This window comes from Muntiacus reevesi, chromosome 6 (genome assembly GCF_963930625.1).
Source record: "Muntiacus reevesi chromosome 6, mMunRee1.1, whole genome shotgun sequence".
NCBI lineage: Eukaryota > Metazoa > Chordata > Mammalia > Artiodactyla > Cervidae > Muntiacus > Muntiacus reevesi.
In genome coordinates this window covers 69,151,281-69,168,875 of record NC_089254.1, presented here as the reverse complement: position 1 = coordinate 69,168,875, position 17,595 = coordinate 69,151,281, and the positions used below count along the sequence as shown (strand labels likewise).

Sequence of the window (17,595 nt, the reverse complement as noted above, 5' to 3'; positions counted from 1 at the left end):
CTGGGATTTCCAGGTCCACCACCTAGCTGAGTTGCCAGGGTACTTTGGCCCTTTAATACCATTGACATTTTGATTTCCCAGGGCACCATGGAAACCAGAATAGAACACAGGACACCTGAGAGCACCCAAGATACTGGCAGTTGTAAGAGTGATGGAGGACCAGTGGGACCTCGAGGACAGGTAAAAGGGAGAGGCACTTGAAGGAAAAACGAAATGTTAAGTTGACATGCAGGGAAGAGAAAAAGATTGGTAAGAAGACTAAGTCAAAAGTAACAGAATTTTTTATCTCACCCCTACAACAACAACAAAAGAAAAAGAGCCATTTCTGACGTCTATTGATACGAGTTTAAATAAAAAAGAACCCAAACTACTTACTTCAAAAGTTCACTCTAATTATCCAAGCAATACTATTAACTTTCACTGTACTGAGTAAAGGTTAAAGAAGCCAATTAGTAATTAAGAGATCCCCAGATTTTTAAAAATTTATTGATCAGTTAAATGTATAAATTGAGGAATTGTCATAAAAGATATCCTTTAAAAATTTTGACCAAAAAGAATCTGTATTTACCATTACATAAATGAAAAGACATTTTAATGTAATGCCAAGGCTACTGTTAGTACATTCATCTTTGTGTGTGTGTATATATGGCTCAAGATGGGGAGAAAAAAATTCTATAAATTAAAAAAAAAATATTAATATAAACAACGACACAGTGAACTTATTCTAGATTAAGCTCTATCTTCTTCCTACCACCCAGTTTGTTGGAAAGTTTCTTCCTAGGATATGTGTTAGTTATCTCATTGTAAATTTTAAAACAAAATTCTATATTATTCTTGTTTCAACAGTCTGTTTTAATCCAAAGACACTATTTATTGATAACACTTGGAAGCATTTGAACAACTAAGCTTTTTTTTTTTTTTTTTTGGTCACAAGAAACAAAAATGAGTTTATCACCAAAGAAGTAGCCTGGTAATGTAACTCTTTTAATAAGCTAAAAACTGGTATCATCTGGCAGAATAAATAAGACTCATCATGTCCTTTGGAGCCCATCCCCGAAAGGCCAACAAAAAGAATTTGCCACTGGAAACTCTAATGCCACAAGTTCCACGTAGCAATTACTTGCAGTTTCAGGAAGAAAAGCAAAGACTACAACTAAAGAAATTCCTTCTTCATAGGATGTTCCTAGTGGCCAGGATAACAGCAAACATAGAAAAAAAAGATATTGCTGACTACTACGAACAATTGTTTCAGTCAATTTTGAAACGACACATAGGAGAAGCAGTGACAGGATTATTGCTCATATATCCTACGTCCATTCTGCATATCCTGGAGTCCTCCAGTGGTACTTTTTACCAAATTCTTTTAGATTACCTGAGCCATAAAAAGGATGAAATGGAATTTTTTATCCAAGGAATGAAGATTATAGTCATGTCCCACAATATCCCAACAAGGCTGTTTATGCAGTGGCATGTTTCAGTAGTAAAAGCGCCGGTCATGTATCTAGAAGATGTGACACAGACACAGTCCCTACAAGAGGTCATGACGGAATTTCTCATCCAAACACACAAACTAGCACTTCACCTTTTTAAGACTGTGAAATTGAGTCCTAAAGGACCAGGCGACAGTTTGCACCAAGCTGCACCTGAATTACTCCTCCCAGAACAAATAATAAAGTACTTGTGCAACTCTGCAGAATTAATGGACCCAGAAGGTTTTATAAACATGTACAACAAACCCATACATGTCACATTGGATTCTGAGGTGGTATGGCCCGCTCCTTCCCGTTTCTAGGATGAAGAGAGATGATGTGGTCAATGTGGTCAAATCTCTTAAGGAATGTATGCTACTTAAATAAAAGGAAAATATGCCTAAAGCTCTCTCCTTAAAAAAGAAACAACATGAATATCTACACAAAGGTAATAGATTAATCTTTTAAAAATATGTTTACTTAAACTTGAAAATTTATCTGGTCTAATATTAAATTCAACACATTATTTTCAAAGGTGATGGGTTTTATGAAGGTTATAAGTTTCTCAGAGGCTTATATCATTTTGATGGAAAAACTTAATTTTTTAATGAAAAACAGAGATGAAAGAGGACAAACACTAGATTCAGATTCTCATTCATTCTCTCAACCATCAATGAGAAGCTGTCACCATATAGTAATGTGTTCTAAGAGTATACTATTTCAGGGAAAAATACAACCCTTCAGTTGATTGCAACCTAAAGTTGGAGGCAAATATGTGTAAAACTAAATATGGTTTATGATATGATATGTGATTGTTATTGCAGTAGCAGTATGTAGGAAAGACTGTAACAGCACAAGTGAGGGAGTAATCTCTATAAGTATGATCCCTGAACTCAGAAAACAAAACCTAAACTTTCAAAATAGTTTCAAACTTTCATATTCTAGATGACATAATAAAGAATATTGAGGCGATTATAAAGCTAAAGAACACAATAGTTTTTTGAAATGACCAGAAAATACCCTGTCAGAAAGCCCTGAATTCTTTCATGCAAACCATTTACTGAGCACCATTCACAGGACAGACACTTATGACAGGGATATGTGAGGATGAGTCCTCCCTTGGAAAGTCTTTGTAAGATAAACAAATTGGCTATTTTTCCATTTAATTCCTAGATAGCAATTAATTTTCAAATTAATTATTTATTTCTGGCTGTGTTGGGTCTTCATAGCTGCTCAGGCTTTTCTCTAGTTGTGCTGAGTGGGGGCTACTCTCTGGTTGTAATATGCAGGCTTCTCATGGTGGAAGCCTCTCTTTTTGCAGAGCACAGGCTCTAGCGCATGGGAGTTTCCGCAGCTGTGGTTCCTGGGCTGTAGAGTGTGGGCTCCATAGTTCTGGTACACAGGCTTAGTTGCCCTGTGCCACGTGGGATCTTCCAGGACCAGGGATCAAACCCTTGTCTTCTACGTTGGCAGGCAGATTCTTTACCCCAGAGCCACTGGGGAAGTCCCCATTAACTAAGTTCAAAACAATTTTTTAAAGCATTGATTGTAACTTCATTGTAGCTGGAGAAGGGTCAACATACTTGTTTAATATAGCTCAAATGAAAAGCCCAGGAATTTTGTGTAATTATGGGACAGTCAGAAAGTTAATAAATATGTATTGGCAACTGGAACCAAAACCCCAAGTCAAACTACAAATTAGACAACAAAGGGTTAAGGGGTTTTGTTAGGTTCAAGCTTGTTTTCTTTGTTTCTATTTGCTAAGTTGTGTCCAACTCTTTTGCAACCCAATGGACTGCAGCCCACCAAGCTCCTTTGTCAATGGGATCTTCCAGACAAGAATGATGGAGTGGATTGCCATTTCCTTCTCCATGGATAGCAGTTAATTATATGCAGTTCCTATACAACTTATTTCAAGTTGCTCTCCCCCTTCCTTTACTAAGGTTAATGCTTTTTTGCACTATTTAAAATTTTCTAGTTTAAGCAATTAAACAACATAAATGTCTTACTACTTCAATGATATTTATTCCCAGATTGCTTCAATATCCTATGAAACAGACTTTGGACTGAATAGAGGAAATACGGTTATATCATTTTAGCTTACTGTTTATTTCAGTCACTTTTTGGGGAAAAAGCCATTTCAGTACTCACCTCAGATTTGTCATATGCAGAAAATATAATTTGTTCCATATCAGAATCAAATTTCAGGAAAGATCATTCTTATTTTTTAATTTAGTAAAATAGATTTAGAAAAAGGATGGCATTTTTCACTTTAAGCTGAACTTGAAGTTTCTTTCATTTAAATTTAATTACAAAAACTATATTTAGAGAAAAACCTCTTCCGATTAAGAAAGAATACATAATTTATAAACATTTTATCAATTTGATAAATATTAAACACCTAATATTCAGCAATGTGCTTTTACTCTTTGAACTATGAGAAGTCACCTATTAGATACTAAGTATTTACTTGACAAAATGAGTTTAGAGTAAAAGCTTTCCAGGTCACAAAAAAAACAAAAAAAGAAAGAAAGAAAAAACCAGAAGAAGAAAGGAAGAGAGGCAGGGAGGAAAAAAAGAAAGCGAGTAAGCTTCAGTCTTAGTCTTTGAATGTATGTGAGGAAGAGGTTTTGAAGGGCAAATGAGCATATTTAAGTGAACAGATACAAGCAAAAACAGGAGAGAGAAAATGAACCATAAATGTTCATTGGAGCAGATGAATCCATATAACAGGGTAAATTTTGTTTGGGAACAATATTTTCTAAAGTGAATAGAAGTAGTGTATAAGTAAAACTACCTATCTGAGTAGATAAAAGTACAGCACATTATGTTCTCAAAAAAAAAAAAAAAAAGACCACTGCAATATATCTCACCCCATATGCTCTTACAATATGACCTTAAACACTTCTCATCGCCTGGTGAGTCCCTTCTCCTTGAAATCAGGCAGACCTTTGTGACTGCCTAGACCAACACTACAACAGAAGTGACCCAGTGTGACCTCCAAGGTCTTAAAAAATCGCCTTGCACTCTGCCTTGATCACTTGAATGGAACCTAAAATATGCTGTGAGCAATCCAAGCAGGTTTTTAGATAACATCCCCAGCTGAGGTTCCAGCCAACAGCCAGTATCACCACTAGACATGTGACTGAATGAACCTTCGGGTAATTCCAGACTCTAGGCTCCCAGCCAATCCTGGATTTCAAGCCAGAGCAGCTGACACCGTGTGGAGGAGTGGCATAGAGATGGACTGTTTCCACTGGGCCCTGTCTAAGCTGTAGATCTGTGAACAGCAGAAATTCTTGTGCTGACTCAAGCTACTAAGTTTTGAGTGGATGTTTATAATAGCAGTCTGGAACACCAATATATAACAGGAATAATTTTATATGTATATTTTATTTACATATATATGTGTGTATATATGTATTTGTATATATTTGTTTATTTATATATGTACATATGTATTTATTCACTCATGTATGCAACTAATATTTTGTAAATATTTACTAGGGGACCAAGCACTGTGCTAGTCACTGGGTATAGAAGCAGAAGTAAGATGCGTGTAATCATAAGGAAATTATAACCCTCATTGGGGCTTGAATTACTTCTTGAGACTTCCTAGCATAGACCTTTTATTGATCTATAATACTTTCTGGTGTGAAACATACTGACGGAAACTTAATTCATCTAGTCAAAGAAAAACATAAAAAACCTGAGTCATTTTTGAAAGAAGTTATAGAAAATTTCTAAATGAAAACACTGATTTACTTAGTAGACTATTATTTTACATTTAAAGGATTTTTGAAGTATCAATTGTGAAGACTGGAAAATAAGCACAAAGTGAGTATAAATAAAACTACTTATTTGTTAAATGAACATTTTAGAATGAGTTTATTCATATGAAAGTAGTTACCTTTAGCAGAGTTTAAACTCCTTTCAGTGATGGCATCATTACTAAAAACATTGTGTGACTCTTTTATGACAGATAAGAAGGTTCATACATCAAAGGGAGTTAAAATATCTTAGTGATATCTAGTTTTTTGGACCCCAAATAATATATCTTCCAATTTGACTGGTGACCTGCTTCCCTAACAGTTCAGTTGAGAAAAAAACTGCCTACAATTCAGGAGAATCCGGTTTGATTCCTGGGTTGGGAAGATCTGCTGGAGAAGGGATAGGCTACCCACTCCAGTATTCTTGGGCTTCCTTTGTGGCTCAGCTGGTAAAGAATCTGCCTGCAACATGGGAGACCTGGGTTCGATCCCTGCTGTCGGAAGATCCCCTGGAGAAGGAAATGGCTACCTACTCCAGTACTCTGGCCTGGAAAATTCCATGGAGGGTATAGTCCATGGGGTCACAAAGAGTCGGACACAACTGAGCCACTTTCACTTAATATTCAACCTTCACTCATAGAAAGACTTGTTTTTAAATATTGAACTCCCTCTCAAAGGAAAATCTGCTGACACTGAACATATTAAAAGGGTGTGACGCTGCCTCCAAGGGGAAGCACAAATAAGTTTCCAATAACAGCTGCATTATTGAGAGTCCTATAGAGCTCAACAATATCATATCTTTAAAGGGGACAACACTCATTTAGCTGTGTCTGTTTCAATATAATGATAAAATGCAGAAATACTATACTCATATCTTACAAATGTGATTTAATTTGATCAAATCCAAAATGTAGCTCAATAAACATTAGAAAGTCTCACAAGGTAATTTTCACCCCAATGAGGATTATAGTTTCCTTACAATTACACTTTACATAAAACCAGGGCACAAAAGTTAAACTGAAAAGAATATGAGCATTTAAATATGGAACATACAATGTTCACTGTCCATATAACAATGACCATGTAACACGTACTCATATATAGTCAAGGAACATATGACATTTATATGGCCAGCACCATTCTAATCCTTCTGTTTTGATACTTATAACTTTACAACAGAGTGACAAGTTGACTTTCTTCTTATTTCAATGTGACCAAGGACTTTCAGAAAGATTATAGTTTTCTTGAAGGAAAACTGAAATAATGTTATTTGGAAGGAAAAACCCTCCCAGGGTGAATTTTAAAATTCGTACTGTCTTCATTTTAATTAAAGAAGCATCTGGATTCCTTCCTGGAGAATTATTGCTTAATACAAAGAGATTTTTACATTCAGTGACTTTATCATAACTTTAACACCATAACACCACATTTCAATTCAGTGAAATCTATCTCTAGCAGAGAACTCCCCAAATTTCCATGAGGAAGTGGAAATGGGACAGCTTAACACTAACTGAAAATATCAAGTACTTTAAGGCTATTTTACAGTTGTAGTGACTTAATGTAGAATTAGAGTTCTCCCCCTTGTGGTCAATTATGCAAATTTCCAGATTACCTGCTGACAGGATTTATACAATAAACACAGTGCATAGTTTTCAAGAAAATATAAAGAGAAACCTCAAAGTTGTCTGTCAAATGTCTGTTCTACCCTTCCCCCCAACCTCTCACTCTTTTGCAGAAAAAGACATTAAGCCTTTTGCCCACAGTAAAAGCAATAGTTGGTAACACTAGTCCCCGATCTCCACTTCATCACTTTAGTAATTAACTGTAGTCAGGCACGTAGTCATGGCTAGTGCTCTAGATTTGACTCTAAGTGCTAGTGGCGCTAGTGGTAAAGAACCTGGTGCCAATGCAAGGGACTTAAGAGATGTCTGTTCGATGATCCCTGGGTCAGGAAGATCCCCTGGAGGAGAGCACGCCAACTCACTCCAGCATTCTTGCCTGGAGAATCCCATGGACAGAGGAGTCTGGCGGGCTACAGTCCAGACGATCACTAAGAGTCAGACACCACTGAAGCGATTTTAACACAAACACAGCTCTCTTCACTACTACGCCACACCCCTTCTATGCTCCAGCCCTCACATAATGCCTTTTCTAAACATCTGACTGACATCTCCATCTCCACGTGTTCTGGATAGAATTCATCATTCCTTGTCTCTGTTATCCCTTCAATCTGCTCCCTGCATTCCCCATTACTATAAAATGGACACCCTCCATACAGTTGCTAAATCAGAACTTGAAAGTGAAAGTTGCTCATTTGGGTCTGACTCTCTGTGACCCCATGGACTATACAGTCCATGGAATTCTCCAGGCCAGAATACTGGAGTGGGTAGCTTTTCCCTTCTCCACGGGATCTTCCCAATCCAGGGGTCAAACCCAAGTCTCCCGTGTTAAAGGCAGATTCTTTACCAGCTGAGCCACAGGGAAATATCCAAGAATACAGAAGTTTGTAGAATCTCCCTTCACCAATGGCTCTTCCGGACCCAGGAAACAAAATGGGGTCTCTTCCATTGCAGGTGGATTCTTTACCAACTGAGCTATCAGAGAAGCCAAAAAAAGAAAAAAATATCAGAACTTGAGTGTTGTGCTAATTTCCTCCCTTCCTTTTTATCTCACTGACAGGCAATCAATTCAAGCCCCACCCATTTTTTTCCACAGTGTTTCATGTCTGGCCTTGTTTTTGTGACATCCTTAAGGATCTCCCTCACTCCAATCTTTCTTCCTCCTCTCTTTCTACTCTGTGTAGTATGTCTATCAAAAGTTAAAGGCAGTATAGCAGGAGAGGTAGAGAACCCACCAATGGCATTAAACTGCTGTATTGAAAGCTGGGTCTGAGAGTTTGTAGAGCCGTAACTTGTTTCTTTACCTTTTTGCACCTCAGTTTTCTAATCTACAAAGTGAGTGCAGTAAACAGTACCTACATTATAAGATTGGTTATGAATACTGCATGAAATAATGGTGTAAAGATCCTAGCATACAGTAAGTAATAATAAACATTATTTCTCTGATCAAAATTCTTCAATGGCTTCCATTTCATTAAGATAAAAAGCAAAATTCTAAAGTGATCTCCAAAGCCTTGAATCTCTGATCCTTGCTTACTAAGTGACCCACCCTCATCTGTAACCATCCTCTTTCTCACACTTTGTTCTGTAATGATTTCCTAATATTTTCATGCTTTTTGTCTAACTTCCTTCCTCACTTCTCTTAGCAAAATTCTGTTTATTGATTAAATCTTATTTCCTCTGTGAAGCCTAGTGAATTCAAGATATTCTTTTCTGTCTTCGTTGTACATGATCCTCAACCACATTTTGGCAAGTCTTCTGTATTATTGCTGCTGTTTAATGTTTTATTCATTTCCCAACAACTTGTAAACAATAATCATGAGATTTTTTTGATATTTGTATCTTTAGCTCCTCGTTTTTAAAAGGAAATGGAATTTTGATAAAAATTTATGAAATTTCTGACCCATCAGGGTTTGGTCATTGTTCATGAAGCTCTCTAAAATAGCAAGTCAAAACATGGTGACACCTTCTCTGAAATCTTCAGTTTTAAGCACATAATAATTTCTTATTCCCAAATTTGGAAGGATATTAAGAATATATTCTGGGAGTGATTCAGCTGAATTTTTTTTTTATATATAATACTATCCATTGAAAAAAGAGCTCATTCCCAATTCACTTAGTTAAAAATACTTTCTGAATAAACTACTAGTAAAGTATATGACCTTTATTCCATATTTAAGAGTGACTCATTTATGTTCTTTAAGTCCTTTTTTCAGTATCTATACTTACCTGTTCTTTGAGACATACTCCTGATAAGACTAAAATTTATACACATATTTGCTTAGGTTGTTATAAAAGTATAAATTTGATTCCATTTTAACTATGTAATTTGCATTTCTGATCTGTTTTTATAATACTCAGCTATTTTTAAGGACTTTTTTTAAAAACAAGACATTAAATATAAAGTGTTGATTTATGAAGGGAAAAATAAATGTCTGCATACTGAATATATTTACATTTTTACCAAAATCCACAATAATGTAATGATCTTCTCTCAGGGACCTCTCTGACTCAAGTCTCACCTTCCTCCTCCCTCTCTTCCCAGTTTATATTCTACTTTGCATTTTGAAATAAAAAATAATAGACTACTCAACAAGATGGTACATTTTACCATAGATAAAAACTATACACCTTGTAACATTTTAATTCTTTGATTCTTCACTTTCAGTCCTATAAACTGACAATTCTTAAGCACATACCCTATTGTCACCAAAATCAAAATGAAAAAAAAAACACATTAAAGCAAGATGACTGATCTCTTCTATGTACTCTCATTATGTGCTCTTGAACAAGTGATTTATTCCTTCAGGGATCTCTGCTCATCTACACTGTAAAATCTACAAACATCATAAAAAAAGCACATGAGCCCTTGAACTTATCCAAAAACATGGGCAAAAGGAAAGAGTATGTTAACTTACAATCAGTCAGAGGGTAGGATTAAGTATTTTTATTAAAAATTTGAAATCTAATGTCTGAATGGATGACTAATTCACCCTATCAGAGAGTATTTGTGGTGAAATACCAACATCTTCCTTTAAAAAAAAAAATCTGTCTTATTGCCTTCATTTAAGTGAAAAGATGGATGAGACTTTGAAAAGTCAGGAATTGATATATGAGATTATGACATCTAAATATTAAGTGTGGTAGCACTGTGGAGTCAGAAGATACAGTGAAGAGTGGAACATGTTTATTTAAGGTTGATGAGAAGTCACTGAAGATTTTAAGCAGAGCATAATCAGATTGGTTTGGCTGCTGAGTGGAGAGTGAGCTGGCAGGGGACATGGTGGTGCAGATAGACTCCTTAGCAGGTTGTAACAAATTTTCTAGCAGGAGAAGATAATAGCCTGGACTAGATTAATGACAGTGAAAATGGATCTAGGAGACCAATTTGAGAGCTAATCAAGAGGTAAATGAACATAGGTTATGAGGGAGAGAAAAGTGTCAAATACATTAGTTTTTATAGTTTTTTCAACAGGATAGCACTATTCCTGAGTTAGAAAATATACAAGGAGTATAGAGTTTGTAGGAAAATATTGTCCATTTAATTAATGACATGTAACCACATCAGACTGGAACAATCTTTGTTTGATATTTCCATTATTAATATCTTTGGATGAACTTTAGAGCATCTGCATTATATTAAATCTGATACATATGCATTATATTAAATCTGATACTTTGTTGAAATAGATAAATAGTAAGGTATGTTTTCTGATATAAGTAAGTAACTTCTAGGAAAGCAAAGTGAATGAAAACAGTGTGGTAAATTAAAAAAAAAAGCTGAAGAAGAAATTACCCCCCACATTACCCTGCATTCTAATATTCACCACCACAGCTCCCCTGAATCTTATATCTATATTTAGTGGAGCCAAAAATAAACAGCACTTATTGAACTTAATTCCTTCCCTTATTCAAATAAAAGTCATTGCTAACATTTAATTCAATAATTATTTATTGCCTTCTATAGATGCAGTCTTGTGTTAGGAGCCATGTAAACCACAAACATAAAAGGTTCCATAACGTCCCCTCCAGATCCATTGGTATACCATTTACTCCATTTGCAATAAAAATTTAAGTGAAAATGTATACTTTGACATTTTATTGAAATGACTTGCCTCTTGCTTTTCTCATACAACGAATTTTATTCTCTCTCTGTATTTGTCATTCAGCAAGTATGAACTGGAAAATTGTGTCAGACAGTTTGTCTGTCTTGGGGGCTCAGGGGTGCAATGTAATCACAAGCAAATACATATCATTTCTACCTTAGAGAGTACACAATCTCTGTCTCCCACTACCCCAAACACATAAAAGAAAATGAAACAATTATGATAATTGTTATCATAGTGGGTATAAAAATTGCAATGATTTCCTTTTCTAACTTTACCTTGTTTAAAGGATCAGGGGATGCTTCTGAGGGGGGAAAAATACAAAGATTTCTGAAAGTTAAATAGAAGTAAGCCAAATAAAAGGCAAGGAGTAGGAGGAGAGTGTTCCTGGCAGAGGATATATATATATATCCTAGCAGAGGGATGTTCTAAAACCTAAAGGCAAGAAGAGTCATAGTGTGCTAGAAGAATGGAAAGAATTTCCATAAGTGAAGACCTGAAATATGAAGGGAAATCACAAGAAATGAGACTAGATAGCAGTTAGGCATGCATGCATGTGTGCGTGCCAAGTCGCTTCAGTCATGTCTGAACCTGCGACCATATGGACCGTGGTGCACCAAGCTTCTCTATCCATGTGATTCTTCAGGCAAGAACACTGGAGTGGGTTGCCATGCCCTTCTCCAGGGGACCTTTCCAACCCAGGAATCAAACCCGTGTCTCCTGTCTCCCACATTGACAGGTGGGTTCTTTAGCTCCACCTGGAAAGCCCTTAGTATTTGAGCAATGGACCAGATTATACAGACACTTAAAGTTACATAATTACCATGATTTCTTCTCAAGTGAAACAGGATACAGACACGGTTTAATCATGGAAGTGCCCTGATTAGAAATGCATTAGAGAAGGACCACTTGGAATTGAGAAAAGAGCCTGGAAGTGAACTAGGGAACTAGCCAGGATAGATACGCTAATTAGGAGACCATTACAGTATTTAAGGAAAGAAATGATAGGAAAGCTAAGATAATGATAGGAAATGCAAAGATAATGGCAACAAGAATAGAAAGAGGAAGCAAAAATCAAGAGATCATATCTTGATACTTTATTGAAAGAGGAAAGTGTGAAGAGAAAAGCATCAAGGGCAAAAAGCAGTTGACAGATGGTGGTGCCACACTCTGAGACAATAATACTGGAAGAGAAGCAAGCTGAAGTGGCACAGGGAGTAAGATGAAGTTTTCCATTTGGAGTGTGTTGAATTTGAAGTGTATGAGAAACATCAATATGGAACTCTCAATAGGAGAAGTAGATACATTGTCCTGAAGCTCAGGAGATAGATCATACTTGGAGATAGAGATTTGAAAATCACAAAGACAATGACTGATGCTTCAAGAGTAATACTATCATCTGGGACAAATATACATAGTGCAAGAGAAGAGAGCCTACTTCAAAATCCCAAGGAAGGCAAAGGGCAGAAGAATATGGACTCACAAAGAAGCCTAAGAGCTCATTATTTAAATTGCCCAGAAGCAGACAAAAGAAGAGCATAAGAGGGCAATAGTGTCATGGATGCCAAAGGAAAATAATATTTCCTAAAGAAGAGAGTACTTATCAGCATCAACTACTGTCCCAAAGTCAAGTGAGAAATGAACTAAAAAGGTAGATTTTATGACAAGGAGGTCATTGGTGACTTGGAAAGAGCGACTTACATAGTTTAGAAGGCAAAAGAAGGATGCACCAGGCTCAGGAGTGAGTATTAGGTGAAAAAATAGACTAAGTACACACAACATTTCTAAAGACTTGGGTGTTGAGTTGTTAGTGAATTTGTAGCATCAAATGGGGAATATAATAGCCCTTTTTAAAAATCCCTTTTTGTTAAAAGGAAGTGAAGTGAAGTGAAGTTGCTCGGTCGTGGCCGACTCTTTGTGACCCCATAGACTGTAGCCTACCAGGATCCTCAGTCCATAGGATTTTCCAGGCAAGAATACTGGAGTGGGTTGCCATTTCCTTCTCCAGGGGATCTTCCCGACCCAGGGATCGAACCCGGGTCTCCCACATTGTAGGTAGATGCTTTACCGTCTAAGCTACCAAGGAAGCCCTTGTTAAAAGGAAGACCACCAATTTATACAGGTTTCAAAGAAAGAATCTGTGATTTTATGTGAAATTAAACATCCAATCATGGCCCAAGGGGTAAAAAGCTCTATTCAGTTTCAAAATGCAAAAATACAGTCTTGTACCATAAAGGTCTTCAAGTGACTCCTTATACAGTTCTGGACAAGAAATTTTGCTCAATAAACATTTGGGTTAGATAAAGAATTGCACTAATCTCTAGAAAAAAACTAGATGCACAGAAAGCGACTTTAGAATATGTGTGAACTCTGATGTTAGAACTCAAAGTTTGGGTTATTTTATTGGTATTTCTGAAACTAAGTCTACCTTAAATCAAGTTCCCTTGCCAAGTTTATGATTAATCTCTATTCCCTTTCTTGTCCGACTCCTGTTCCTGTCAAGATTGATGAGTTTCAAAGAAAAGGGGGGACTGAAGCCAAGCAGAACCCTGAGAGACAGTCCCAAGTAAATATGCCTTTCTGTTTATAGAAAGAAGGCTTTAGAGTCCTAGAACTTCACTCAGTTCCAAAAAACGGATTCAAGCCGTGAAGTGAGGGAACTCAAAATTAAAGAGAAAGCAAGTGCAATGTAATCTTTTCCATGATTATTAGCTTAAGCCAATGCCTTGATTTATGACCCCAAACTATGAGGTAACACACTGTGGCTTCAACCAGCTGGTCCCAAGCAGACTTAAAATTAGGGTCACTTGAGAACTGAAACTCAACCATCATATAGTCCCTAAACAGATAGTAAAATGCCTCAACTACTGTCTCTGCTCTCTTCTAGTGGACAATTGAAGGATCACAAGACCAAACTAGGAACAAGCAGGATAAACACCATCACTGGGGGCAAAGGAAGCCACGAAGTGGTGCCAGAAAGCCTGCAGCATCTTATCTGAACTCAGGATTATAGAGACCCTCTCCTCCCCATTTGCCTTTAACAGTCTTACACCCTAGTCAGTCAGCAAGATGGATCTGAGATCAATCTGGGTCTCCCACCTTCCAGGCTGGTGCCTCTGTGATTAATAAACCTTTTTCTGCTCGAAACTCTGATGTTCCCTTTGGACTGGCCTCACTGTACTTTGGGCACATGGACTTGAGTTCAACAACCATTTCCATGGTCAAACTTGATAGCCGATTGCAGATTATGTGCTTTATCTACTTTATGGATCAAGCACTTTGCATCTGTAAATTTTGCTCTGAAATCTGGCCCTTATCCAGATTGCTTCCTTTTTTGCCCGGTCAGAGCATGCTAAGAAATTGCAAATTACAATCAAATCTCAATTTTCCAAACTAATGATTTTAAAGAGCAATAATGCATAATCCAAAATGATGGTGAATTCATGAACCATTTATCTCTGTAATGTATATTCATTAAACTTGACTCTAAGTAGATCTCATACAGCATGCACAACAAAATGATAAAGCATTTCAACTGAAATGATTCAAGGAGACTTGCAAAGTTTTCCAATTTCTCTATTTCTGCTTCCTACTACATCCTATCACTTCTATAACCTTTCATGCTTAGGAGCCCCATAAAAATGAACATACCACGATTTTTAGGATGAAGATGTTTCATCTTCTCCTTGCAGCATTTCCTTATCATTGCCACTATTTTTACAGCTATGTCCCTCTTTCTCTCTCTAGAAAGTATCATTCAAAAAAGTAAACAGTAAAATGAACCCATATATCAATTACCCACCTTCAACAAAGACCAACACCTCTTAAAAATCTATAGTTTGTTGGGAGTTTCCTGGTGGTCAAGTGGTTAGGATTCTGGGCTTTGACTCGTGTGACCTGGATTCAATCTCTAGTCTGAGAGTTGAGATCCCACAAGTCATGTAAGTGTAACAAAAAAGAAAAAAAAAAATCTATTGCTTATCAAGAACATGACTATTATCTAAAATAATATAGGTTAAGAAAACATGTGACTACTATATATAAAATCGATAACCAATAAGAACCTACTGTATAGCACACGGAATTGTACTTAGTACTTTGCAATAACCTGAAGGAAAAGAATCTGAATATATATATATATATGTATGTATAATTGAATTATTTTGATGCACACCTGAAATTAATACAACACTGTAAATCAACTATACTTAAATTAAAAAAAAAAAATCAAGAAAGCAACCCCCTCTCAAAAGAAAGCATGTCAATACTAGAGTTACAAGGAGCTAATTAAATATTGTCCATCCCAGCCCAGGTCTCTCAGTAAGGAAAATGAGCAAGTAGGGACTTAATAAAGCACAGCGCTGACTGATAATAAAGTAAGAACTAGACATTGTCCACACCTATCTCATGCCCTCTGGTAAAATCAAGACTACAGCTCTACTGCATTATTCCTGGAACACAATATTTCTCCAAATCCACATAATAACAGGTATTACTTTCTACAGTCATACAAAGCACAAATAACATGCAAAAATGTAAAGTATTTAAAGTTTGATACATTAGTCACATGATTATTGAGTTGAATTTTGAGGGGTGAACAGCTCAGTGATCAGTTGTAAGAAACAAAGAAGGTTCTTACCTTGGATGTTTTTTAACCAGGATGTCACCCAAGAATGTACTCAATGTCTATGTTTATTAGAATGATGGGCTTCCCTAATAGCTCAATTGGTAAAGAATCCGCCTGCATGCAGGAGACCCCGGTTCGATTCCTGGGTCAGGAAGATCCGCTGGAGAGGGATAGGCTACCCACTCCAGTATTCTGGCCTGGAGAATTCCATGGACTGAAGTCCACGGGGTTGCAAAGATTAGGACATGACTGAGTGACTTTCACTTTCACTTTCTTTCACTTTCATTAGAAAGATAATATGATTTTTATAAAGGGATGACTTCAGAGGTTCCTATATTATTTTCACCACATACAAGGGAAGGTAATTATGGGTTTGACATTTTCACTTTTGACCTTCAAATACAAATACAAGTTTCTAGAAACTGAAAATTTAAGGGTTTCATACAGCATTTTGAAAAGAGTTACAATGGTTTCCTCAAGGGTCCTCTTGCCCATAAAAGTCTCTTTGAAGGATAACTCTTCAGAGGACCACTCACCCATGTCTGTTGCTAAAGATGGTACTCAGAGTATTTTATTATGTCAGGGGAGCTGGAAACCCACAGTTTCATGTTGACATGTTCCACTAACTGAAGTGTCATTTCTCATCTTTGACACTACTTTGTTCTTCTTGCTAATATTAACCAAATGATAGTTGTATAAGCACAAGTAATTAGTCTACAAATGATAATAAGACAATGTTTTCCCCATTGTATTTTTAAGAGACATCAAAATATCTCTTTAATGAAGATGACTCTCAGTTGACTAGTAGGAATAAAATGCCTGCATAAATAGAATTATGTGCACTTTCAGAATATAATCACAGACATAGAGACATCACTGTATATATTCATGCATGCATATTAAGCCCCTTCAGTCTTGTCCAACTCTTTGTGACCCTATGGACTGTAGCTCACAAGCTCCTCTGTCCATGGGATTCTCAAACTCAACTGAAACAACTTAACTCACACATAAACCCACACAAGAGAAACCAATTAATATTCATAAAATTGCTCCAAATCAAGTTGGAGAATCAGAGATTTAACTATCAAAGTTTAATACCATAGTACAAGAAAAGCTTTGAATAAATAATGCAGATCATTTCTCTACCAATTATGTCCTCCTCACCTCTACTGACTCCCATATGAGATGTTCTGAATATGGGTCACAACTGTGTGACTCTGTTATCCTCCCCTTCTAATCTCTCTCCTGTACACACAGCAGACAGGCTGGACTAGTACTATCTACCAGGAGCAGAGAAATCCCATGTGTGTGGTGGCAAATGATGAAGCTGAAGTCAGAAGCAGAGATGAGATGCCCAAGAATAGCAGAGAAACAAAAGCACTTCAGCTCCCGATTCCATTCTCCAGCCCTGGCTGAGGCCTGGCGGCATTTCCTATGTCTGAATCCTTCCAATAATCTTTTCTTTTGCTCAAGTCAGCTGAAGTGGTGTTGGTGGGGTCGGGGGTGGGGGTGGGGAACAGATATCTGTTTCCCTCTTGAAGCAAACAATTCCTTAGCAGCCTGAGAAATATTTGTCAAAGCAACCTACTCACACACAGGGCAAGGAGTTCTCAGTTTCACATTAGAAGATTCATGTTCAAATCTCCTAGTTTCTGCTGGCTGACTGCAAACTTGAGAAAATTATTTAACCTCTCCGGGTCTCCATTTTGTCACCTATAAATTGAATGAGCACCCAAATATTCAATGAGAGAAAATGCATGTGAAAATAACCAGCAGCTCAATAAATGTTATTTTAGAGAGTGCTCTGCAAATTTGCCATTTCCATACAGCAAATTTGCCAGTTATGGCAATAAGCTTTGAGACAAGGGCTTGAGATGGTTTGAATTCTGGCCCACAGCCTTGGGATACTTCAGGAATGCTGGGCCAATTAGCCAAGCCGTTGTTACACAATGCTTTCATAGTAAGAGTCAGGTTGTCTAGACATAGACATACTTTAGAAAACTT

The 17,595-nt window shown here is 36.8% G+C and overlaps 2 protein-coding genes across 2 annotated transcripts in view; one reads left to right on the top strand and one right to left on the bottom strand.

The window, feature by feature from the left end:
* Window positions 1-17,595, bottom strand: part of ZNF804B (zinc finger protein 804B) — a 524,794-nt gene that overhangs the window by 484,560 nt on the left and 22,639 nt on the right. The gene's annotated exons all lie outside the window — the stretch shown is intronic.
* On the top strand, window positions 1,034-1,792 carry TEX47 (testis expressed 47). The gene has a single exon (XM_065938747.1). The coding sequence runs from the start codon at window positions 1,034-1,036 to the stop codon at window positions 1,790-1,792; it is 759 nt and encodes a 252-aa protein (XP_065794819.1).

What these genes read in the sequence shown, in the direction of transcription:
- TEX47 (XM_065938747.1), top strand. Translation starts at nt 1,034, where the DNA reads ATGTCCTTTGGAGCCCATCCCCGAAAGGCCAACAAAAAGAATTTGCCA.